The sequence below is a fragment of the Bos mutus genome, chromosome 25 (assembly GCF_027580195.1).
Source record: "Bos mutus isolate GX-2022 chromosome 25, NWIPB_WYAK_1.1, whole genome shotgun sequence".
NCBI lineage: Eukaryota > Metazoa > Chordata > Mammalia > Artiodactyla > Bovidae > Bos > Bos mutus.
In genome coordinates, this window is record NC_091641.1 from 5,015,579 (window position 1) to 5,040,952 (window position 25,374).

Sequence of the window (25,374 nt, forward strand, 5' to 3'; positions counted from 1 at the left end):
GGCGGACATCCCGACAGCCCCCGCGCAGGCACCGCTCTCTCCGCCTGAGGGGCTTCCTCTCAGCCACCGAACTCAGGGTGGCCTTTCGGGCTCGGCCCTGAGGACCCCCTTCCGCTGGGCTCCACAGCCTCCGTGTGACCCCGAATCTCAAAGCTCGGGCCTCCCGGTGCTTCATTATCAGCTCACACATCTGCCTCCCGGCCGCCCCCAGGGGCCGTGAGCTCCCTGAGGGCGGGCCGGGGTGTCGCCCATCTTTGTCTCTGGTGCCCTCAGGCCCTGCCGCGCGGGAAGCGCTCCGAGGCGGCCTGGCCCCCAGCGCCTGCCGAGGACGCCTTAGCTCGGCACACGTTCGGCGGGCGCCTCCCCTGGGCCGGGCGCTGTTCTGGGTGCTGGAGACTCCGCGGCACGGAAAGGCTGCCTGGCGGGGACGGAGAGGACGCGAACCTGGGACGCCCGCTCCGAGCCCGCCAGGTCCACCATGAAGAGCCTGCCGACGCGCACCTCCTCCGCCGGGTGTGCGCCGCGGCCGCGCCGGCGCACGATGACCTGCAGCACCGCGTGCGAGCGGGACGACGTCTTGTTGGTGGCCGTGGGCTCCTGCGTGCGCTGCCGGTTGCCTTTGGTGAGGAGCTGCATGATCTGAGGACAGTCAGGAGAGGGCAGGCGGTCAGGGGCCCCTGGGCGACCACAGGCTCCCTGCAGAGCAAGAGAAGCAGGGGTGCGTGTGCCCCTCGAGCTCCTTCGGGAGGCTCTTCCCCAGCTGGTTTGCTGATGGTGGCAGAACCGCGTCCAGCAGAGGCCACTTCTGGTTTGCGGCATGAAGTGATTAGTTAACGGAGTCAGCAAATCCAGCATAAAGGGCACGTATCAGATCGCTCACACGTGTATCACCCCGTCCTCCGTCGGCCGCCGCTGCCCATGGCAGACGTCACCAGTGGATCACCCAGCTCTTCCCCACTGAGCCCTCTTCCATACCGAGCTCCGGGCAGTTGTAGGATTTGCTGGAGCTGGCAGATGGACTGAAACTCACTTGTGTACAAGTAGCTGTGGAAATTAAGCTAGTGAGCCTCTGCTGGGTACCCACTGTGTGCCGGGCATGCTAGGACCACAGAGCATTGTGGAGAAAGACTGACAGCCACTGAGATTAAAGAATAGGTGAGCAGGCCCCTCTCCCGCTCCTGGAGTCCCACATGCGGGACTGTGCTAAGGGTGGGTGGCCTCAGACCTAAGCCAGCATGGCTGAAGGCTGGGGGATGAGGCGTATGCTGTTTGCAGGAGCCACTGAAGGGTCTGAACAGGTGGGAGACCCACCTCAAGGACTGCACAGAGAGACTGGAGGAGAGAGAAAGACAGAGGGCCGGAGAAGTCTTTCCAGCTCACTCTCTTTATGGGAGCAACCCTTGGGATCAGGGTGGCAAATGGATTTCAGACTTGATTGGCTGTGACTGCCTGCAGTGGTGTAGAAAAGGGGTCCCCCGCCTGCATATGAAGGCGGAGGGAAGAGTGCGAGATCCATTGGTGAGGTCAGCCCTGAGCACAGATTAGCAGAGCAGGCACATGGCACAGAAGCTTGCTGCACCCTTAGCTCAGAAGCCGCCTTGGAGCTGCGTGTCACCAGTCTGAGTGACTGGTGAGCGTGGCTGCCATGGAGGAGCCACATGTCCCTCTGTGGGCCCCGTGACCCTCACCTCCTGGGCGTTGGAGGTTGAGACCTCTGTGATGCCTGCAATCTGGATGCTGCCCCTAGAATCTTCTCGCAGGTCCAGAAAGCCCGAAGACGGGCTCAGGAGGTCCCGGATCACTTCGTTATAAATCTAGGATGAGACAGAAGCGCTGGCAGCAGTAGGCGCCGGGGCTTTCACCTATCCCTGGGGCTTTGCATCTCCAGAGAAGTCTCAGATGCCCTGAGGTTTCCCACAGGCCAGGGGGATTTTGGGGTAACACGCGGGGGTTTACAGTCACAATCAGGTCCGTTTCGCAGACAGGGCAGCCGAGGAGGTGGGCGGCTCACCTCGAGATAAGACATGGACACACTGCAGTCCGTGCTGTCACGGGTCTCCTCGATGGCCTGGAAGAGGTCGCTGAGTGTCTGCAGGTAGATCCCAGGCTCCGTGTCCATGCCTAGCATCGTGTGGGTCTTGCCAGTGCCTACAAGAGGAGGGGGATGCCCACCTAGGCTGGGCTCCTGAGCTGGGCTCGGCCCCTCCAGGAGCCTGGTCACACCTGCTACCTTTATCGTGCAAACCGCCCTGGCCACTCTGACATGCTTGGTTTCCATTTCGGAAACAAGAACAAAAATACCGTCTCTGAACAGCCTGATGGTTGCTCTGGGAAAGAAGACCTGGGCAGCGAAAGTGGAGGCCATGAAGCAAAAATGCAGACAGTGTCAGAGGAGGAGGGGCCAGAGAGACGGCTGTCCTCTCCAAATGCACTTTAAGATGTTTGTGTTGTTCTCGTGACAGGAGCATTAACGTGTGCGTTAAACTCAGGGGATATGCCACCTCCCCTTACTTGTCGGCGCTGTGGGAGAGGGCCAGTTGGCACTTTGCATTCCCTGGAGCCCAGCAATTAGTAGGCGCCCCCTAATGTTTGTTGAATGAATGAACGAATTAAATAAACAAGCTGTGATTTCAGACCAAGGCTTCTCAGTGCCTCAGTTTCCCCACCTGCACAGGCAGGGGGTTAAGGCCCGTCCAACTCTGACCCTCCATGAGCCTAGTTTCCAGGAGGAGAGGCAGCTTAGCTCTGTGAGCATTTGCCAACCCCAACTGGTGACTGCAGAGAAGGAATCTGTGGTTCTCACGGGCAGCAAAGTGTCAGCTTGGGCTGAATTCCGGATTCAGTCCTACCTGCTGTGCGACCGCAGGGAAGTCCCGTTACCTGTCTGAGGCTCAGTTTTCTCATTAGTGACGGGGCTTGTTCTACCTGCCTTTCAGGGCTGCTGCAAGGCCCAAGGAGCCAGGTGCAGAGGGGCCCGCCAGCCCTCAGGAAGGAGGCGCTCTGTGACGCTGTGAGGGGTCCCGCCGCCACCGACCTCCCTCCCTCCCAGGACACTGCCCTGGCGGTACCTGAGGGGCCGTAGGCAAACACCGTTGCGTTGTATCCAGAAACCACGCCTTCCACCAACTGCTGGGTGGTGGCCAGGTACACGTCCTCCTGCGGACAGACAGATGGAAGACAGTCAACATACAGTCTGACCAGAGTCAGGCACCTGGCTGTTCAGAGAGGCTGAGTGTGTGGTGGCTCAAAGGCCCTGCTCCTCCTGGACACAGACAGGCACCCCATGGAGGAGGAGGCCAGTTCAGGCGGGGCCTGAGCCCCACCCCAGTCCTGCAGCTGCATGACCACAGACGCGCTGCGTGGCGCGCCGAGCGCCCCGGAGGAGACCACGACGAAGGAGCGCAGCTCGGGAGCGTAAGTGACACAGCGCATGCCATGAGGCCTGACGGGTTTGGTTCCAAACAGGTGTGAGTCCTTCCCAGGGTTTCTGTATGAACTGAGAGAAATCAGAAAGAATGCAAAGGACTGGGAAGTAGTGACGGGGCTGGAAATCTGGGAAGAGCATTATGGTTCCTCTCGTGGGACAGAACTAGGACGAGGGAGGGAAAGCTTCGGGCTAGCGCATCCTAATTCAGGGCAGCACCACGTAACTCTAGGAGTGTGTGGGTAGTAAGCTCCCTGTCCACAGGGACATTCAAGGAAGGACGCCTTTTGGGCTGGTGTCTGAGGGTGTGGGGGTTGGGCTGGACTGGGTAGAAAGGACAGTCCCCCTTCTTCTGTCTTCCCTGAGTGCTGCCCAGACTCCACTCTGCATCTGTCGCAACGTCCCTGGCCAGTGACCCAGCTTAGAGCGTCTGAGCCCTGGTAGGACAGATGCCAAAGCTGGTGCCGCTTCCCTCCATCCTTGGACTTACACGGTCTGGGACCTTGTCCCGGCTCTATGGGTCTCTAGCCATGCGACCTCAGGCCAGTTGCTGACCTCCTCAAGCTTTCCCTTCCTTCCCTGAAAAATGGGGATAGTATCACGTGTACTTTATAGGCTTGCCATGATGCCTGTAAGACAGTGCGTGTCAAGCACTTTGAGCACAGCACTTGACGTGAAACAGCTGCTCAATAAACGACAACCACCAGGTCACTTCTACTTTTGACGCCGTAAAGGTCTCGGGGCAGAAGAACCCTGTCTGCTCAGAGAGCTGGGCCTGCCCCCCGGCTGGGGTGTGAGCCCCTGTGGGCAGGGAGTGTGTTCTAGCCTGGTGTGGACAGGCCATGGCTTTGTTGGATGGGTGCGTGGGTGGACAGATGGATAGAGGCCATGGAGGAGTGAAGGAGAAGGTGGTAAAGCTGGGGCACCTGGCAGCCCCGCGTCTGTGGAAGGGGCCTCCTGCTCACTGCCCCTGGGGTGACCCAGGAAGGAGACCGTGAGACGTCACGGGTGAGGCCACCCGGCCAAGTCCTCCTGCGTGAGGACATCCTGGCGGGCCTGGGCCAGCAGGTGGGGGTGGGGGCGGGCACCTGGGACGCGTGCTGGTCGAACACAGCGTCGAAGATGAAGGTCTTCTCCCGAGACCGGTGTGTGCGCAGCGGGTCCTCAGGGTCCTCGCTGGGGTCCATGAGCACCACCATCTAGGGGCCGTGAGGGGCGGGGGTCGGCTCCCGGATCAGGCAGAGGAGCCCAGGCCTGGCTCTCTCCCTTGACAGCATCCAGGGCTCGGCCTGTGGCTGGGCCGGCTGCAGGTGCCTGGCACCCGCGGGTAGCTTCCCCACTTTCGTCTGCCGGTGAGGGCGCAGCGACCTCAGAGCCATGGCTGTGAGCCCCCCAGGCCTCCCAGGCTCTGCCTCCAGCCCTCACACACCAGCGTCCCACCAGTGCCCATCTGTCAGGCCCTGCCCGGATGGCACCCCCGACACCAGCTATCAGCCAGCCTAGGTGCTGAGGGCTGGGGAAGAGCCCCGCCAGCCATAGTGCCCCTAGTCACGCCCTGCACGTGGGGGCTGGCTCTGTGGATGGTGGAGCTCAGAGCCAGTGGCGTTGCGCACAAGCCTGGGGATGTGTGCCTGCCCATTTAGCTCTTGCTCAGGGGCTGTGCCCCCCAGAGGCGAGGGGAGACAGAGGAGTGGGCCGAGGAGGGGGAGGGCAGGGCCCACCAAGCTCTGGAGCCCGCCTGTCCCTCTGAGCACCTCGGTGCCCCCTCCCCAGGGCCCCTCCTTTCTCACATAAATACGTGATTATAAAGCAAGGTGTACGAGGCCCCTGGGGACGGGAGGTTCAAAAGAGCCCTTCCCTGGGCACTGGGGGCAGAGCATCTAGAGACCCATGAGCTGTTTACTCTGGCACAGGGCCTGGGGCACCCAGGGAGTCTTAGGGGCACGGCCGGGTGGACTGAGAGCCCTGCCCCCTGGCCACCTGCCCGTCTCACCCAGAGATGGCCAGAGCTCTCTGGGAGGAGGTCAGTCCATCCCCATGGTGGGCAACGTGCCAAGATCTGGGGACTGGGGAGACCACGTCGACAGCTACTGTGGATTCTGCAATCGTTTGCTTTACAGTTATTCCAGAGGGCGCGCCTGCCTCCTCTACTCGTGTTGCTTTAGTCAGCGAGGCGTGCAGTTTAAGCGTGCGGCTCGCCAGCCTGTGGACCCGCAGCCCCGCCGCCCCAGCTCTTGGCTGACTGTGGGGCCGTAATCGCCCTGCCTTTGCAGAGCGCGGGCCCTGGGAATCTGCCCATCTCTGCTGCATCCTGGGGAGTCGGCCTCCACGTCCCGCCTCCCAGGGTGGTCTCATCGTAAGCTTAGTTACATCCACGCTGTCTCCGTGTTAAGACTGTGTACATGCTCTTCACAGCTCAGCCAAAACCTTTCCTGCAAGACTGTGCTCCCCTGTCTAACAGCGGCCTCGTCGGGCCTCCGTGAATTCAGCGCTAAGCCACCCCAGCCTCTCTGCGCGAACCGCGTCAGCACCTTTACCCCAGACATCCATCCTGTCCTCCTCCCGTGGTGTCACGCCAGCGTCTCCCTGCCGGCTCAGCTGGGCGGCCCCACCCGGTGGGCAGCCTCAGCCAGGCGCCCTGCCCCCGGGCTCCTTTACAAACTCATCTTGGGAACGTCCTGAAACGGCTGCCCACTGAAGGCAAATGGGGAAATGCAGTTCAGGCACCACATCTGCCCTTCCCCCGGATTTGGCATTTATTCCGACCAGTGGCGACCACGGGCACCAGCACCTTGAAACCACGCTGAGAGCTCAGCTTCTGAGCCCGTCTCCAAGGAGCGGGAGTCCTTGGCAACGTGGCAGCCAGCGAGCCGCCCGTCCTGCAGTGCAGGATCCGTCACCTGGCCCCTCACATCTGCACCTGATAAACCGCGGGCCCTGCTGGCCCGTCCCGGTGCCGCCTGCCTGGCTCCGCGTGCTCTCGCACTGGGGCCTGGAGTGGCCTCTGGACTGCCCCTCCCCAGACCACCAGCCTCTCCCGCCTCCGCGCTGCCTCTGGCTGCTTTATTCTGTGTGCTCAGCTCCCCGACCTTAGATTTTTATCTCTTGCTTGACGCCCTGCTCCATTCCCCGCTCCCAGGTACGAAGGGAGCTGGGGCGGTGGGGTCGGCGGGGCGGAGAGTTGGGGGAGCAGGCCCTAGAGTCCCCCATGGCTCCACCCCAGTGTGTGGGGCGCCCGGCTGCTGTGAGCTCTGATGTGAACTTTTCTGGAAGGGAGGGTGGAAGGAGTGAGTGGACGGGAGAGGGGGCCTGAGGTGGGTGACCATGCGTGGGGGTGGGGGTCACACTCTGCAGCCCTGTGACAGCCTCACCTGGTCCCCCACCTTGTGAGCAATGACGGCAGCCCCTTCCTCCAGTTCTGTGTCGTTGAGCGGGCGGATCCGAAGCGCCACCTGTGGGGAGGACGCCATGGCAGCTGCCTTCCCAGGACCCAGGGAGGAGCTCCCTGTCCTTCCAGGCCACAGAGGCCCTGGCCCAGCGCCCACCCCCACCTCCGGTGAGCCTCCCACTCCCGGTGAAGCAGTCAAGGCCGCTGAACCCCACCAGGCGCTGACTTCCTTGTCCACGGCTCACGATGGTGCTCAGAGGAGCACTGTGATCAGGTGACCCTCCTTAGTCTAAACTGGGGAGACTGAGGCACAGACAGGTGAAGTCACACACCTCACCCTGGCTTCTTCACCCACCACCCAAGGGACCCGAACTTTCCTGCAGGCTGTGAGCACTTTCAGAGCAAGAGTTGGTTTTCTGAGTAGAAAAGCCCTGGGCTCTGCCTCCCATCCTTCTCTGCCCCCCCACCCCCCCCACCCAGGCTCTAAGGGGGTCCGACAGGAGACCCCCTGGGATCTTGCTGATGCAGGCTCCAAGTCTTCCGTGGTCATATGAGCCGTGGGCCCCAGCAGGCCAGTGCCTTGCTCCTGGGCCTCTGCCTTCCGTGAGATGGGGAAGTCCCTCCCGGCAGAAACGGGGCTGTGCTTCTCCCAGACCTGGGAATGGGACACGGCGGGGTCCCTCGGTGCTGAGCCTACGGGTCAGGGTGCGTCCCTGGCCTCCACTCACCCCACTGTCTAATGGACTGAGCCTGCACGTCACCTAGGGGACGGGTCTGGTTAGGCCTCGGGCCTTGCTGGGGCCAGGTGTAGGGGGTATCCACCCCGCTCCATCTGGGGGTCACAGTCCAGGCGCTGAGCTCCCTGGGGAGTGAGGTTCAGAGGGCAGGGGTGAAGGGATGCTGGAGACTCAAGGTGAGGAGCAGGGGGGTCACCAGGTCCTCATGAGGGACGGCTAAGCAGAGCAGGGACAGAGCAGAGCTGAGCAGACGGGGGCCCGGGCTGATGACAGCAGGTCATTGGGGGCGGCGGGTCAGGAGGAGGCAGCGAAGGGCCGTCCTGGCGCGCGGAGGAGGCTCACCGTGAGCTGCTGGTCCTTGGGCTCCGTCTCCCTCGTGGCTGGGCTGCCCCGGACCGGGGAGGGGCCGGCAGCAGGGCGGGAGGGCATGGCAGGCTGTGGACGGGAGCTGCCTGCTCCCTGCTATCCTGGCGGGAGACCTGTTAGCCCCGCCCCACGCCAGTGGCGTCACCAGGGCTCCTGGGGCCCAGCTCCTCCCTGAGTGTCTCAACAATTCGGGAAACGCCTACGTGGTTCTTTGGGGGGCTCCTGTGCCCTTCACCTGCCCTGCAGGTGTGCCTGCCTGAGCCCTGGAGCTGTTCCTCCAAAGGGGGAAACATTTGATGAAATAATCCCCTAGGAATACTTCTTGCCAAAGGCATGTCCACAGCAACCTTAAAATGAACCTGCAGGTTTTTAAATTAGGATGTGGTTTTTAAGCCCCTTTCCCACACTGCTCGTCTGCACACACTCAGGGCCCCACTCTGCTTGACCCTCAAGCATATTTACTTCTTAAATGCCGTGCCCAACTTTTCCACTGCAGCCTCCAGGGAAGTCACTGCTCTGTGAACAAGCTGGCCGTGCCTGCCAGGTGCCGCTGCTTGGCACTGCGCCAGGTGATGGCAGCAGCGGAGAGTGAGCGCTGGTGAGACTGAACTGCTGCATTTCGAAACAGACCGGGGAGACCAGATCCGAGAAGCTGAGATCCGAGCACTCTGACTTCAGAGTGGGAAGGGCCCAGGGGCCCCTCCACGGGAGGGGCTGGCCCTGGGGTTCAGTGACTGTGAGAGGTTGCCTGGCTGTTTGGCCCAGCAGCACGGACCATCTGCTGCCTATGGGCAGGGCTGTGCTGGTAGCGTCCAGGTCAACACTGGGTTCCAGGACTTCTTGGCCACATGAACAAGCCCCTCCTAACATCCATGCTCCCCTGCCCCCTCCCCACCTCTACCCCCAACGAAGGTCCGGCCTCTGACCCACGGGGAACTTGCTGGAGAGTCCATGTCACTGGGTTCCCCCATGAAAGCAAATCCCTCAGCCCCGGCTGCCCCGTAGCACGACAGAGACAAGGCCTGTGCAGGTGGCCAGGAGCCCAGAGCCTACCCGGGGCCCGAGCCACATGCTGGGAACCCTGCCCTACCCCCAGCCCACCAGGTGGGTCAGGAAACTGCTCCACGAAGGGCCAGCCCCAGGATGCCCAGAAGAGAGAACGCAAGCACAAGTGCTTAAGAAATTTTTATTCACAAACTACGTAAAAGTTACAACTAGCCAGTTTAAAACAGTGAAAAGTTAGTTTAAAAGCTCTGTTAAAAATCTGTTAATACGATAGACCCATGTGCTTGTTCCTTCCTAGGGCCATGAAATCAGGAAACCTGGGTCTCGACACAGTGAGGTCTGAGGAACAGGACAGGAAACAAGAACTACCGTGATTCCGAGGGGGCTGAGGAGCTGGAAGCGGCAGCGCTCGGAGAAACCACGGGCTCCGGAGAGGAGCCTGGAGTGCCAGGTGCCCGGGGGAGGCCAGGCGGTGGCGGGCGGCCTGCCAGCTTGGGGGCCCCTGGGGATCCGGCGGGTCAGGGACCACTTGGCGCCAGCCAGCTGAGCCACAGGGCCGACGGTTGCTGTCCCTTGCCCCACACGGTGTCTTAGGTCTGTACACAGTACCGGTCACGGCTGTGAATTCCAGGCTTCACTGCCTGTTAAACTAAACTTCAGGTTCTGGGAGAAAGACAGCCGTGGAAGAACTGCCGTTTCACAAGGCACCGAGGGCAGCACGACACCGCAGTGAAAACAGGCCGAGTCACAGGGTTCGCTCAGTCCCTCCTGGGAGGGGAGGGTTAGGTGTTCAAACAGGACCAAGCGCAACTGTCAGTGTGAGTCTTCAAACCTGTATAACCGAGGCAAAGGCTAAAGGGGTGCTTCTCGTCAGGTGAACTGGCAAGCGCGGGAGGCAAAAGAGGAATAAGCTGGGCTGGCGCACCACCTCTCAGAGCTCAGCTGAGGAGCGGACCCCGGGGGGCTGGCGGCCCTCTGCGCCTCTCGAGTGCAGTGCTGGACACAACGAGCCCAAGGCGGCTGCTACTGCGGCAGACGGGAGAGGCACCCAGGTCACGGCCGCTGTCTACGTTCAAAGAGGAGAGAGACGGCTTTTTCACACACATTTGCTTTATTTCCGTGTTCAGCCTGTTGAGAGAACCTGTCACAACCTGAATGGTGGGGGGCGCACAGGTGCCCCGCACGGCTGTGCAGGCGCCGACCGTGGGAGGCAGGGCGCCGTCTGCCGTGCGTGAGGTCCCCAAGGGGCCGGACCGTCACGCCTCCGCTGCGGCGGACGCCAGGGGCTGAAAGGCACAGCGACGTGTGGAGATGGCGACTCCCAGGCGCAGCCTCGGGCCGGAGCGACAGAAGCACAGGTGGATTCAGGATGTGCAGGCTTTCTGCAAAAGGGTGAGCTTGGTTCCAGCACAGTGCACGGCGACGCTGCAACAAGGAGACACAGCTCACCCTCTGTCCCAACGAGGTGCGGCGGCAGGCTGGTTGGCAGACAGGGGCCGCCTGGACGGGGCAGCCTCCACCCCCGCGCTCCCTGCTCCGGGGACCACACGGCCAGACAGCCCTGTGCCCCCTACACAGACACAGACACAGGTGTCAGCTCTGAGAGCAGCGCCCCAGGCCCTGTGTGTCACTGAAGCCTATGTTCAAGCCACAGCTGACAGGTGGGCTCTTGCCCAGACCAAGCGGGGACTGACCAGAGCAAGTGCTGCGGCTGGTGAGGCCACCATCTGATGGGCACCTGTCTTCTCCCCAAAGCCTCCTTTGGCCCTCCTCTTGCCCATGGCCAAACCCTACTGGGTTTCAGAGGAACATCGCTCCCTAAACGTGGAGCTCAAGGCCCAGAGTGCTCGATGCAGAGCTCCGGGTCTCACCAGAGTCCTCACAGCTCACAGGCAAGGATGTGGCTAATGGTGGGCACAGGAAACCGGGCTTCTCTCAGCACCTTCTCACTCGCAGAACAGAGCACAAAGAAAAACTAAGCAGGGCGCCAGCTGCCCTCGCCCAGTCTTACCACAGGTGCTCTCGGATCACTCCTGATTTCCAAGGGGAATAATCTCTTCTGTGACAAAGAACTCGATGGTCTCCTCCTCCCAGTCGTCTACGTTGCTGTCCAGCTCGTCGGTATCCACACCTGAGGGGGTTTGCTGGTCACACGTGCACACGTGGGGCACAAACCCGTGGGAGACGCCACCCCCCACCCCCCCACAGGCCAGTGTGAAAACCGCAAGGTCCCCTGCAAAAACAGGTCCATGGCTGTGACCTGCAGGCGGCAGGAAACTCAGTTCTTGTTAGGAATCTTTAAAAGAGATTCTGTTTACGATCCTTTTAAGAGGACTTCCCTGGGGGTCCAGTGGTTAGGACTCCCCCGCTGACTGCCCGAGCCCAGGGCAATCCCTTGTCCAAGTGCTAAGACTCCATGTCCACAAGGTGCGGCCAGGAAAAAAAAGGTTCTTTTAATTTAGGCAACATTTTAGGTTCCGAAAAACCTGGGAAAAGATCCAAAAGGGGAAAAATATCTTAACTATATGCTGTAAAAGGTGTATCTTGGGCTAACAAGTTACCTCCGCGTAATTCTAGTCGTGCATTTTTCTGCTCCATATAGAGTTCTTGAGCCATTTTCCGGTATTTCCGGAAATCTTCCATCATGGTTCGTCTTCTCTCCACTAATTCCTGTGTGCAGAATTGAGAAGAACTTACAGGATGAACACTTACCTCACACCATTGTCTTCACTTTGCTCAACCAAGTGGAAATGAAACATGGTCAGCGGTGCCCACCCTGACGGACAGGACGATGTAGGGCTCCACTAGAGGCTGCGGGGCGGGAGCGCTGGGCGTGTCTGCTCGCCCTCAGCTTCCTCTGGCGGCCCCTCCACCATGCCCTCCCGTGGATGGAAGCCAACCCTGGGGTCTGTCCCCTGGCCTGGTGCTGGCCTCTCTGCTGTGAGCCGACAGGACTGTCTGGGCGCTTCCCTCATGCCTGGGAATACGGCTAACCTTTGAGGCTTTGGACTGGCTCAAACGATCCTTCTGTTCAAAGATCTTGGAATATTTCTTCAGATCCTTTTTAATTTGCTGAAACAAAGACAAGTCCCTCAGGATCAGCACATTCAAAGCTAAGAGGCACAGACACGCTCCTCACGGCTGCAGCCTCAGCGCTCAGCAGAGCGCAGCCACCTGAGTGTTCAACGTGGCGCCGGCCTCCACGTTTCCCACCGGCAGCCTTCCTTCCCCGGGATTTACACTCGTCCCTCAGAAGAGCCCTGATAAACACCGCGTGTCCTACCACAGTTACGTAAATCCCATGTCTCACAGTCCCACCAGGACTTTCCAGCGGCCCATCACCCTTCACCTGCCCCTCCGTTTCCGCAAACTTCCTACAACGGTTCTGACGTGGCCTCAGAACCTGAAAATTGTTTCCTCTGCTGAAACTACCCTCTTCCTTTTGGTTCTCACTGCTCTCCATCTCCTCAAAGGGTCTGCTGTGAGAGCCACACCCCCACTCCTCACTGTCACCCTGACAGTATCAGAAGGAAAACCTCCTCGTGCCAGTCACTGCCACATCCCTGCAGCTGATGAGGAAAACCAGACCTTGATCTGATCCTGGCTCAGGAGCGTGGGGGGCCGAGGCCTCCAGAGCAGCTGGCAGAAGCGGTCCTTGCTATTCTTCTGCAGAAGGCGGCCTTGGAAGGTCCACAGCCAGTAGGCGTTGTCCACCTGGAAGAGAGAAGAGCCTCACTAGCTGCCCACTCCACCAGGTGACCCCAGGAGAGACCCTGAATCCTGTCAACAGAACTGGCAAAATTCATGTCACTCAACAGATGTCTGAGAACCAATCATTTGTCAGTGTTGTTGGTACTGAGGGGACACCGTGAGCAGGGGAGGACCATGGCGAACAGACAGCTAAGAGTATGCGCTTGGCAGCACAGTGCAGCGTGTGCAGCAGCAGAACAGCGCCAGCAGAGCACTGGTGCCAGAGCACAGGCTGACAGCCGCCACAGCTCAGCAGACGTCTCTCTTTACCAAGACCTTCTTGATGGAGGAAGCAGCGCCTACACCCTGGTGGACTCCCGCTGCAGAGTGGTCAGTATGCTCAGAGGATTTAAAGTGTCAGGGCAGGCCTCGGCGAGGTGACCTCTGAACAACAGGCCTGGGCACGGTGCACATGCCCTGACCCGAACACAAGGATATCATTCAAGACACTGTTTCCAGCAACATTTGCAAAGCTCTTGCTCCTGAAACTTCATTAAACACAATCACTCTGTCTCGACCGGTAAACGTGTGTGAGTTGGTTCAACTGTGAACACCTCAATCAGTAAAAATAGTCATTAAGTATACAGAAGGATCTTGAGCAAATTTTACCAGCAGTGGGAATACCGGGCTTATGATAACAGTACAGACTGTGGCTTGTGCAGACACAGACTTCTCAGGCCGCGACTCTCCCAAGACCCGAGGAAGCGGGTCCCCTCCCAGGAGAGTGCCAGTCCGCCCGTCCAGGGAGGGCCCAGGCCGAGAAGCCCCTTCCCTGGCAGACTTCACAGCGGTTCCTGCAAGTGCTAAATCCTGCATCTACCCCCACCAACACACCCTTGGATCTTTCACTGAAGACAGAGAGGGTGATCTTTTCAGGAAGTTAAAAACAGAAACGACGTGTTTTCTCATGTGCCAATTCGGTCAGCAAATCCTGACTGAAGGCTGACAATGTGCCAACAGTTTCAGATGCTGGGGATGTAGCTCAGGAGAAATGGCACCTGTCCTCGTAACGTCTCAAGCCAGCAGGAAGAGAGGACAATGAATGGCTGACAATGGCTAAGGCACGTTCACGCTGTTGAGTAGGGGCCCCATGAGAACACAGGGGAGGGAGAGAGGGCACGGGCCAGGCTGGGGACCCTTGAACGGCAGGAAGCTCCACCACCCACAGAGCTACAGTCCTGGGGTGAGGGCAAGGGCCCTGAGGCAGAGCCAGCAGGGCGCCCGGGGCCCCCGTACCTTGTGGCTCCACCAGGACACGGAGGTGACGACATAGCGCCCGGTGGGGTCCCACTCCACGTCGGAGGCCATGTAGTGCTCTGCGATGTTCATGACCGTGCAGTCTGAGGTGTCGACAAACGCCAAGGCGCCGTTCATGCTGGGGAGACAGCACGGCTGGAGTCACTGCGAGTCGCGTCTGTGCCCGGTCTCAGCTCAGGGTGAGCAGGCTTGGACTCGGGAGCCCGGTGTCCCGCCTGATCGTGGACACGGAAATGACCACAGCGACACAGACTATGCACAGGGCACGCAAGCACGCAGTGTCTGCTGTGATTGCTCCCGGAGGAGAGGCTGGCAGAGGCCGAGCTGCCAAACCACAGCGCGTGGCGCCCACAGGGAGGCAGGGAGCCCCACCAGCCCAGAGGACGCACTGCATGCTTGTCACAGGTTCTGCGCGGCCTGCTGCGCAACCGGGTGGGGAGCAAGGGGGCGAGCGTCCAGGTGCTCGTGGGCACACCCAGCAGAGGGCAAGACAGGCTCCCAGCCCGGCCAGACACCCTTCCCACACGGACACGTGGCATTTACATCAGAGGACTGGGTCACCAGGAGGAGGTCCTGTGTCCCGCAGTCCCCAGTGGGAACGTCTGCAAGGGGCCTGGTCCTGGCCACGTCTGGGCAGCAGGATGGAGACACCGCACAATCCACCCAGGCCGGGATGCCCTAGGGAGCACCTGTCCCCGCGCTTGCAGGGAGGCAGCAGAGCAACCTTCGGGGCCAGAGCCCGGGCCTGGGCCACAGTCTCCCGCAGCCCCGCACAGGGCATCAGCAGAACCCACCTCCGCAGGCCAGCCAGCACGACGAACTGTCCTTGGGGGCTCCAGAAGATGGTGTTGGCCTGCTGCTTGTCGAACATCTCTGAAAGGAGAGGGTCAGAGGTCAGCGTGCAGCCGAGACGGGGACAGCCCGTGGGTGTGCACACCGGACTGAGGTGCTGCACCTCTGTAGTTAGGAGGGGCCTGAAGGGGTTCTGAAACTGCAGTGCTACTTTAAATACCTAACACCACACTGGACAGTGTCATCGGACAAAACACCTCACTCAGGCAGTGTTACCATGGGGACTCACCACCAGGGCAAGGAGTCCAGTTTCTATCACATTCTCAAAAGATATATATGACCCCCAAAGCCTAAAAATCCATTCTAATGACTCACTTTTTAACTGAAAGAAACTAATTCCACCATCTCTCCCAATGCCAACCCAATGCTCACGTTCTGAAGGGGTGGGGCCTGGTCCTGGTCTCTTTACTCAGGAAGGGGGGGCAGGGTGGGGAGGGGGGCAGCACCACCCTGACAGGGAGGGCAGGATGGAAAGGATCCACGCGAATCCGCTCAGCAGTCCCCAGCACTATGGTGATCTGCAGGCTGACCCTGTGAGGGGAGGCAGGGCTGCAGGGCCTGGAAAGCAGAGGCACTTGCACGCTTGCCGTATCATAACCTACTTTACTACAGGAGGCCGTGAACTCTTCTGTTATCCACATTTCCTTTCATAACAAAGGGAACTAATGATACGTTCAGTTTTGTGACAGCCAGTTGACGACATCACAGAATGATGCTACCATAAACACCGCTGCTCAGGAGTGCACAAAAGGCCTGTCCTTTGCAGCAAACTCCCTCAGTGCCACCACCAGCTGCCCACAGGACGCTCTGTCCAGCCAAGCACTCTCCCAGAAGCAATAACCAAGCTCTGCCCCAGGCTCCCGTTCAGCTGCTTACTGATGAGCTCAATTTTCCCGTTGTTCTTCACGTGGTAGAAGGAGACAGATATCCGAGGCGCCTCCCCGTGCAGCACAGCAAACTTACTTCCGTTCGGCTCCCAGGCGAAGGCAATGATGGTTTCTAGGGCCAGGAAAAAAGGGTGAGCTCCTTGGTCACAGAACATCATTTTCCGTTAAGGCTGTTCAACCAGAGACGCCCCAGATTCTTAGGTTCATTAAAAGGCCCACAAGCAGCACAGGCCAAAGACAGCACGCTGAACCCTGTGGAGCCACCACGGCCGGCAGGCATGCCCCAATCTCCTGCCACAGGGGCGGGGCGGCCTGTGGATGAGCCCCCTCTCTCTCCTCATGGCACACAGGGTCACGCCCTCTACCAGGCAGCACCTTCCCTTCCCTTCCTCCTCTCCCCAGCAAAACAGGATATACACGCTAAATGTTCGACCTAAAGGCAGAGACAGTGTCTCAAGTTTTCAGGAGTCCAAAAAACCAAAACACTGCTACTCAGCTGAGAACTTTCATATGTAAGAGGACAAGCCCTTAGCTGCGTTGCAGGGGTGTGATGAAAACCTGCTCTTCACACTTTCTCCTAAGCGTGAAACCGGGCTTGAACCTGTGTCCCTCTGCTATGTAAGCAGATCACGTGGTGTGAATGAAAAAAAGGGGGGCGTCTCTTCACCTGGCAACTGGAAAGGCTAAGAGACTGAAGCTGGGAAGGACAAAGAAACCGTGAACCAACGTATGCTCTGTAACAGACAGACGCCTGACCTCGGCCAGCCTGCCCAGGGCCGCGAACTCGCAGGGAAGCGCTGCGAGTGGGCACGACGGCTTGGTGGCCACTCAGCCTCAGGGCAGGACGGAGACACTTGCCTTTCATCTCGACCACGTCGACAGGCACCTGTTTTTCTCGCATTCGGAAAATTTCAAAATTTGTGACAACACCCTGTTTAAAAGAAAAAAGAAGGGGTGACATTCTGAAAACTGAAAGCATGAGGAAGACTCAAAGGACAACTTAAGAATTTAATGAGAGATTAAACGTATACACCTGGTAGACGTGAAAATCGGCAGTGACTGAAGCGGTGCAATGAGACCTCTCAAATGATGAGGAAGGCAGAGACGGGTACAGTGTCTGGAGAACACCCCTCGGCCTCAACCCAGACCCTACTTCAAGACCTGCCCTAAGGTCACCTCCAGCAGATGGGCCCAAGGATCCGCACTGTGGCTTCTCTGCAAACCTCCTGTAGTGCCCCAAAGGCCCACCAACTGGGACTGATCCAACTGTTATTTCGAAACAGTGGAACGTCCATGTTCATGTAAAAAGCTGCATTATCCGTAATAGCCAAAAGATGGAAACAGCCCACATGCCAACCAAGGGATAAACTGGCAAGCATGATGTGACACAGTACACATGCTCAGCCACGGAAAACGGCGAGGGGTGAGCCTGCACCCCGTGCGCAGAGGAGGCGGCCAGATGCGGAAGGCCACAGAGCATGACTCCACTCATGAGAAATGTCCAGAACAGGAGCGCCCAGAGACAGGGAGCGGGCAAGCAGGTGACGGGTGTCAGGAGCCGGGTGACGGCTGGCACGGGAGATGGAAATGTTCTGAGGTTAAGAGAGTGGTGGCTGCTGCATGGCTACGTGACCACACACCTCAGAAACTTATCGTCAAAGAAATAAATATTTCCATTAGAAGGAAAAAAACCCAAAATGTTAAATGAGGCAAACAAACAAAGTCTGGATGCAGAACTGTGTCAAGCATGCTACTCTGCTTCCAAAGGAAAACCTGAAGAAAACAATGTACTGCTTTAACACCTACAGAGAAGGAAGGTAGGTGCCTGGAGATTCCCCGGTGTTCTCCTGTGAGCTCTGACCTATGTCAACTAAGCGACGCATCACGCACTCAGTTTATAGGAAAGAATTACACTCCTCTGCTGGAATATGGTAACGGTTCTAGCCACGACGCGACAGCTAACTTTTGGTGCCAGGTGGGCCTGAAGAAAGTCTTAAGTTTGAACCAAAAAAATCCATAACACTGCCCCGCCTCCCCAAACTGAGCTGTAGAAGGAATGAGCCCGCCCACTGGTGTCCACCTACCTGGGTGCCTTTTGGAGTCCTGTCTACTTTAACACACAAGTAATCTCCGTTTTTCTGCCAATGCAGCTTGCAATCCACAACGTTGAACAGGTTCCTAACTCTGATCTCTTGTCTGGTAGGCAGCTGCATCAGGGTTACCCGGGCTGGAATATCTTTATCTTCAGGCACCCAAAAGGCTATTATGTTACCACCAGGGGACCAAGAAAAATCTCTGCAGAAGAAGAAAATAAAATGTTTACCAGGCCCGGCTGAGCCATGATGAGGAAGGCATAGGAATGAAAGAGCTCACTCACTGTGCAACGCAGGGCGCTGGCACATTCACCTCCCAGAACGGCAGGAGCAACGGTACCCTGAGTGCCCACCTCCAGAGGCCTACTCTGGACTTCCTGTGCAGCCCGCTGTGCCCAGGACAACTGGAGGCTTTGCCAGACTCACTGTGCCAGTGAGGAGCGAGTCCTGATACCACCACCCACCAGCACGGGTCACGGGACTCAAGCCCAGGCTCTGAAACCGCACTGACACTCTACACCACAAGGCAGGTAAAATAAACTTTAGGCCGATGGACCAGCTGTTGATTTCTGAACATTCATTACGGGGTCAAAGGGGGAAACCCCAGGTTAAAAAGTGGATGAGGAGGAAGAAGTAGGGGCGGTTCTCTTCACTGCAAAAATTAAAAAGTTCCGTTAACAAACAATCCACAAGCTCCTGTCCACGCAGAGCATCTTCACTTTTGCTTTTACTGCCAATTAATGCCCAGTTTTGATTATAAACCACAATATATATATAAATATATATATAGGACAGTATATATATAAATATTGTATAGTATTTATACAGTATACATATAAATAAGAAATGTATCATAAATATAATAGAACAGTAAGAAACGTGCGCTTCCCCTGCACTGCTGGTATTTCTCACTGCCCCCAGAGATTTCAAGCAGATAAAGATGTGCCTACTTTTTGACAGACCAAACCAGACACAGCTCAGAGGCCAAGCAAACCCATGGCACAAACCATCAGACTGACATGGAGACCCCTGACAAAGAGGAGGCTCCTCTTCCTTAAAGGCTGTGCCCCTGAGTCTCTGGTCCCCAGGCGGGAACATGAAAGGAAGCAGCCCTCGAGACATCCCTATAAGCAGGGGCAGGGAATGCTGACGTGGCCGCCAACGAGCAGCCCGCGGCGGCAGGCACGAGCCCGCGGTGACACCCCCGTGCCCTGTGATGGGCACGAGCCCGTGGTGACACCCCTGTGCCCCGTGACGGGCACAAGCCCACGGTGACACCCCCATGTCCCCTGACTGGCACCAGCATTTTCTGCAACGTTATAGGAGCCAAGTGCTAAAGGAGGGAGTCAACCCGCACTTCCGCCCCACCCCGTGCTGAGAGTCACTTACTTTATGCCAGAGATCTTCAAGCTCTTCTTATCCAAGAGACCCATAGACTATGGAAAAAACGAGGTGACAACGGCGTCAGATCAGACCGCTGCCTCAACAGCACATACATTCGTTACAGCGTGAGCTTGCTGAGGGGGGCAGTGTTGGCACAGGGCGACAGACCAACTGGGGAGTGACGACCCAGAGCAGTAAGACACCCTCCAGGGCCCGTCCAGCCACTCCCATCCCCAGCTCCCCGCAGCAGCAGAGACCCGAACCAGGGCCCGAGAACCTGCAAGGCCCAGAAACCGGAGGCCACCCCACACACTAAGGAAAGCTCTGCGCCCGCGACAGCTCCCGACAGGGCAGCTCAGCTCAGGCAATCAAATCAGCCACTTACAGGAGTTTCATAGATACTCAGAGTATCGAGTGTCATTCTGGCAAAAAATTTACCATCGTGGCTCCACCTAAGGAGAAAAAAAGAAGTGCCAAGCTGGTCGATGAAGAGGGGCACAGAGGCCACCGTGGCTACCCGGGTCCACTCACTTAAAGATAGGCCAGTGGGCTGAGCTCTCACAGTGGAAACCTCTCTTCTTCTGACCGGTGAGGATGTCCCAGATGATGATGGCCTGAGGGTCATCCTGAGTGTCCATCAGGGGGCTGAAGGTCACCAGGTACCTGCAGCAGAGGGCGCAGCATCACCCCCTGCACCCCCGCCTCCTCTCCTGTGAGGGTGCGTCAAGGACCAGCTGTGGCGGGAGTGACAGGCTTGTGCTCCCGAACGTGACTCCAGGCACAAGGGTGGGAGACTCCTGGGATGAGCAGTCAAGACTCATGCAACCAGCACCTTCTCTGCCCTCCAGGATCCCCCAAAACGTCATCCAGTCCAGAGAGCCCACTCCAAATACAGAGCAGAACCACTGGGGCACACACCACTCAGTCCTGCCTGGCACCACGGAGTACTCCAAGGGTCACGCTTCTCTGCTAAAATCAGGACACGGAAAGGCCCAGCGGGTTCCCAACCAAAGTCCGAGGTGTGCACTAGCAGCAGGAGCGATGTGGCACGCTCACACTTTCTTTTCCTTGGACTAATCAGGTAAAGAGCTGGGTCCCGCAGTGGACACCAACGGCAGCGGGCGCTCAAGGCCCTTGTTAGACGACGGGGTTTTACGCAAACGTGTGGAGAGAGGAGGTGATGAAGCCAACGCAACAACACATAACCGCTCACAGTAAAGGGCACACAGGAGTCCTCTGTGCTCTCCTGTGATGATTCTACTTGACAGTGGGAATTACTGCAAAATAAAGCTTTAGAAAATCCCCTACAGAGGGCTGGCGGCACTCCATCTGCCATTTTATACCAGCTTACCTTTCACAAGGTGAGAAATCGATAAGCTGAACCCCTTGGTGGCTGAATCTCTGAATCTGTTTGAATTTCTCTCCCCCCCACAGAGCAATGCCTCGCTGGTGAAAGGTGGCCAAGTAGGTGCCCTTAGGAGACCAACGCACGTATGTCTCTGTCCATCGCTGTGGAAAAAGCCAGTACCAATGTTAACACAACAAAAAAGCCAAACACAAAGGCTCCAAAGTCTATGATGAATTTAGCTCCCAAACTTTGAACTAAAAATACAAGAAGCCTATTCACTTCTTAGGACTTGTTTCAAAGCTGGAAGAATAAAAGTTGCTGTCAAGAGCAGTAGCCTCAGAGCACATGGCACTTCACCTGCTCTTGGACCACGCTCCTCTTTTTCCTCCCGGCTGTGCCACGTGGCTTGTGGGATCTCAGTTCCCTAATCAGAGGTCAAACCCAGGCCCATGGTAGTGAAAGCGCAGAGTCCTAACCACTGGACCGCCAGGGATTCCCACCACACCCTTCTTTGTTAAGGAAACCCTGCCCGGCAGCAAATACCCACCGCTCTCTCCTCAATGGAGACTGGGTCCTTCACATCATTCCAGAATATGGAAGTGCGGTCCCCGCTCTCGAAGATCACGCTGTACTGATCTCTACACTCAGCCTCTTCAAGCCAGTAGCGCAGGTTCCCCTAAAGGAGCCAAGCACAAGGGATGGAACACATTTCCTTAATTTTAGCCAAAGAAAACTCACATTCACGGTGTTGCACTTAGCAACGTGACAAATCCACTCAGCACCGTTAATTCCTAAGGAAGTCACCACTTCAAGCCAAGAGGCTAGCCACCATTTCTTCTAGTTACATACAGATTTTATGCAACATACCAGGTCTTTGAAAGGTTGTTTCTCTGGAATATCCCATTCATCACTGATGGTCATGTACCTGGAAGATCAGTGACACATCAGATGACCACAAGGTGAGTGGTCCTCGGCCAGGAAGTACTGCACCCCTCCCGCAAAGGGAAAGGACAGGCTTTGCCTGGTCATTATTGGCGAGGGGGTGCTCGGGGGTGGGGGGGATGTGAAATGCCCCTGCACTGTCTGACGGGAGAGTGCAGCCTCCTGAGAGCCCACTAGTACCCCCTGGCCCCTGGGGCAGAAAGGCCCGGCCACGCGTGCTCAGGGAGGTGTCCAGGCTCTCCTGGGCTGAGTCAGGACTTACTTGTCAAAATCGGTGAAGAGGTTGACCCTGAACGTGTGCTGCTTGTCAAGCTTGTAACCATCGGCATTTTTCACGGCGTCCAACGCGTGGGCAGGGGATGCGTATTCCAGGAAAATATACCTGAATCGAGGGAGAGGGCAACTCACAAGCGTGCAGACCCAAAGAACAAGCAGGTCATGCTCCACACACCCAGGGCCCCACAGGGCTTGTACGCACCATGAGCATCCATGACCCGTTTGCCTGCCACGTCCCAGAAGCAGTCAGGTCCCTAGCAGAGCAGCTCTAAACATGAACAGAATCCCAACACAAGATCCAATGCCTCTAAAATTAACCAAAATGCTCACTACTCTGACTATGGTAACCGTTCTAAGGACGTACGTGTTCATCAAAACTTATGAAACTGTATACTTTAAAACTCTGACTTAACTGAGTGTCGAGTATCGTTCAACAAAGCTGTTTATAAAAAACAAGGATAGTCTGATACTGTGTGTTACAGGCAAAATCACAAAGGCTCTCAGAGAATGTTTCATTTTAATAAAAATCACACATGCAACTGCTCCAAAAAAGGTCTCCTCCCGCCTTTCTGAAGCACGAAACATTACCTGTGTGTGATCAGTTTTCCAAGAAATTAACACTATTCTAGGCAGTTTCTAAATCTGAAATTAAAAAATGAAGTTTATACTACTTTCTCATTCCTGTCCCATAAAAGATGTCTTTGCCCATACTCAGAGGTTGATGTTTTTATGAAATTTTAATGGAGAAAGTCTGACAAGTGTGTGGAGCAACCAACCGAGCTTTGACTACTGCCGGCTGAGTACGACCACTCGGGTTTCACTGGGGACTGCCCAGAGGCGCCGCAGGCACACACTCTTCCTGTACCCAGAAGAGGACAGGCACAGGGCTGTCCCAACTGCTGCTCGAAACAGTTGACAGGAAAATAGACAAACTGTCCCAGGACAGAGCACCACAGCATTTACAAGGAAGCGATCAGAATTACATTTACCAACACAGAAAACCTAATATGGAATTTAAAAAGCAGACTGCAAGACACATACCTCATGCTATCGTTTTTAAAAGACACGATATTTTAGGTAACAGCACAAAAAGAGTTACTAACTGAACAATGACACAATGCTTTCTTCTAGACTCTAAGGAATACCCCCATTTCAGATGTTAAAATGTGGCAGAAAAGCATATTTTAGAATCAAAATACGTCAGATTTTCCTGAAGCCCTGCCAACCTCCAGATTTGCCTAGGATCTACCTCTGATCAATCACTGTTTAAGGACAGAAGAGACCGAGCTCTGATGTCCCAGCAGCTCAGCAGCCGACTCACAAAACCCAACTCAGAGCCAGTTGCCCAGGTCCTTCTCCCCCCGGCCCTGTTGATGGTCCCTGCCCCGAGGCTCTCGAGGCTGCCAGGCGCCCCAACCCACCAGAGTCCACAGCACACCACTGCCTTCACGGCATCAGCTGCCGAGAAAACAAACCACACGTCCATGCTGGAGGACATCACTCACCCTTTTGTCCTTCCATCCTCCTCTGGATAGAAATCGTTTGTGATTTTCCCAAACTTGGAGAAGATCTTATGGATGACATTTTTGAGCTTCTCCAGGCGGTCGGGCCCCACCTGAGGCACGTTGTCGACCACGATCACCGAGTCGATTCCGTCTGCTTCCTGCGGCCGGTCTTTGAGCACATCCGCCAGTAACTCTGCAGGAGGGGAAGGTGTGCCTGTGACTTTCTCTGACCAAGTTAATGCACCAGGTTAGCACACTGAACACATTTCAAAAAAGTAAAAAATGAATAATTAATCTGAATGCTTTTGCTCTGAACGTTACAATATCACAGCCCTGGGTTGACTAAAAATTTAAACTTGAAATAATTGGGAGGACTGTAACTCTTTACAAGCCCCTAACAGTCAAGATATGTCAATAATAGACAATATTCAATGAATTAAAAAAAATTTTTTTAAACTTTCCCCTCTATGCCCAAATCAATTTTTTAAAAAGAGCCTTTAACACTGAAGAAGGAAAGAGGATGGACTTTTACCAGAAAAAAAAACAAAAACAAAGTGAGCTGAGGAACGCTTGTGGTAAGCCTTCTCCGACCCACCTCTGTCACAAACTCATCACCCAGGTTCTTTACGAAAAGCAGCCTTGGTTCAGACAGCATGGGACGGCGACTGGCACGTACACCAGGTGACCAGAGACTACAGAGCTCGGGAAAGCGCGAGTGGTGCGTCCCGTGGGCTACGGCGTCTCCAGGTGGACGGACACCCGGCAGCACCGTCACTGGGAGACGCCAGCCGTTTAGACGTTAGACGTAAACGCTCAGAACAGCGCTTGGAACAGAGCAAGAAACGTCAACTAGTATCTTCATAACTTCATGCCAAAGCTCAAAGTGCATTCTGTTCACGTCACAGAACGGGAATTAAAATCACAGGACCCAAATCTTAAGTGTTCTCAGTAACACAGATTTTCCTTGACTTATGATGGGGTTACTTCCCAATAAACTCACTTTTGAACCATTGTAATTCAAACCATCACAATTTCAGGACTGTCTGTACAGGCAAAATGAATGTCCAAGGTAATTTTTAAACAACAGCTGAAGAACAAAGGCTTATTATCTGTGTATCTACGTGTTCTAGAACCTAATTATGACTAGTTTTTTAAGTATTTCAACATGTTATAAAGGACACATGCCAAAATATTCTTTGCTGTATTTTATTTTCAAAAGTTGAGGTGAATTCTCTCCACTTTTAGTGCTTGAAATTTGCAATAATAAAAAGTCTTTAAAAAAGGAAAAAGAGTAATTTCCAGAGGCAAGTCCTGTTATAAACTACCTCTAATGAATTTCAACACCTTTACGAATGATATTGGAAACGTTACCTTAGATAAAAGAACTGCCATTTAAACTTCAATGAAGCTAAAATCATGACCAAAGAGGAAACAGAGAGAAAGAGGCAGATTAGGGCATCTTCCCTACAGAGACTGGAGTCAGATGCCTGGGTTACTTTGAAAGCTGACTTACCAAACTATTACATCGCCTGTTAAGCCTGGTCTTAATTTACAAGGTTTACAATAAGAAGCTCAGCTCTTATATAAACCGTGGACTCCTTCCCACACTTTTGAAGTGTCTAGCTTTACAAGAACCCGCCCATACACAGTAAGGGAATGAGCATAGTAACCACACGAAAACATTTCCTTCTCATCACGGCCCACGTATCTGGTTACTCTTGGCTCATGGATTTCCAATCTGACTCCAGGAGAAATACAAAAAATCCAAGTCTCAAGACTTAAGTAGCAAAGACATTTGGTCAAAACCTTTAGCACACCTTTGCTTGGTTGAGCACCAAGGACAAAGACAGCTGTGATTACGATGCAAGTGTGTGACAGAGCTCAGCTGTCTCAGGGAGGAGGGGGCAGATGAAGGCACTGGAGCCATGGATGCGCTCAGTCCATTTTCACAAGAACCGGTACCTTGAGCATCACTCTCTGACCCTACAGGACAGTTCTCATGAAACAGAAAACACATGAGCGCCTGACTACAACCACTGGCCTCGAGGAGACAGCCAGCTTGCTCAATTTTAGTTCCTTAGGACCAGGAGCCTCACAGGCCCCTCTGAGGAAGTATCAGGATCACAAGGGCTTCCAGAGGCCCTCCCAGCAGTCACCTGGC

General features: G+C 56.0%; 1 protein-coding gene and 1 long non-coding RNA gene across 3 annotated transcripts in view; one reads left to right on the forward strand and one right to left on the reverse strand.

The window, feature by feature from the left end:
- LOC138985621 (uncharacterized) lies at positions 1-9,107 on the forward strand. The gene is made up of 3 exons (XR_011462655.1): positions 1-1,155; positions 2,937-3,465; positions 8,412-9,107. It is a non-coding gene; the product is annotated as an uncharacterized lncRNA (long non-coding RNA).
- Positions 9,088-25,374, reverse strand: part of EIF3B (eukaryotic translation initiation factor 3 subunit B) — an 18,921-nt gene continuing 2,634 nt past the window's right edge. Inside the window, exons 2-19 of one of the 2 annotated variants that reach the window (XM_005887327.3) lie at positions 23,214-23,406; positions 21,695-21,814; positions 21,358-21,415; positions 21,038-21,166; positions 20,494-20,651; positions 19,674-19,805; positions 19,528-19,594; positions 19,149-19,195; positions 17,751-17,961; positions 16,525-16,597; positions 15,656-15,778; positions 14,722-14,800; positions 13,907-14,045; positions 12,509-12,634; positions 11,915-11,992; positions 11,482-11,590; positions 10,932-11,051; positions 9,088-10,302 (exon numbers count right to left, since the gene is read on the reverse strand). In XM_005887327.3, coding sequence (XP_005887389.2) covers positions 10,948-11,051; positions 11,482-11,590; positions 11,915-11,992; positions 12,509-12,634; positions 13,907-14,045; positions 14,722-14,800; positions 15,656-15,778; positions 16,525-16,597; positions 17,751-17,961; positions 19,149-19,195; positions 19,528-19,594; positions 19,674-19,805; positions 20,494-20,651; positions 21,038-21,166; positions 21,358-21,415; positions 21,695-21,814; positions 23,214-23,406 — 1,946 coding nt within the window. In that variant the 3' untranslated portion in view covers positions 9,088-10,302; positions 10,932-10,947. Of the gene's footprint in view, positions 10,346-10,931; positions 11,052-11,481; positions 11,591-11,914; positions 11,993-12,508; positions 12,635-13,906; positions 14,046-14,721; positions 14,801-15,655; positions 15,779-16,524; positions 16,598-17,750; positions 17,962-19,148; positions 19,196-19,527; positions 19,595-19,673; positions 19,806-20,493; positions 20,652-21,037; positions 21,167-21,357; positions 21,416-21,694; positions 21,815-23,213; positions 23,407-25,374 lie in introns of both variants that reach the window. The other variant, XM_070362806.1, reaches the window with a different exon arrangement.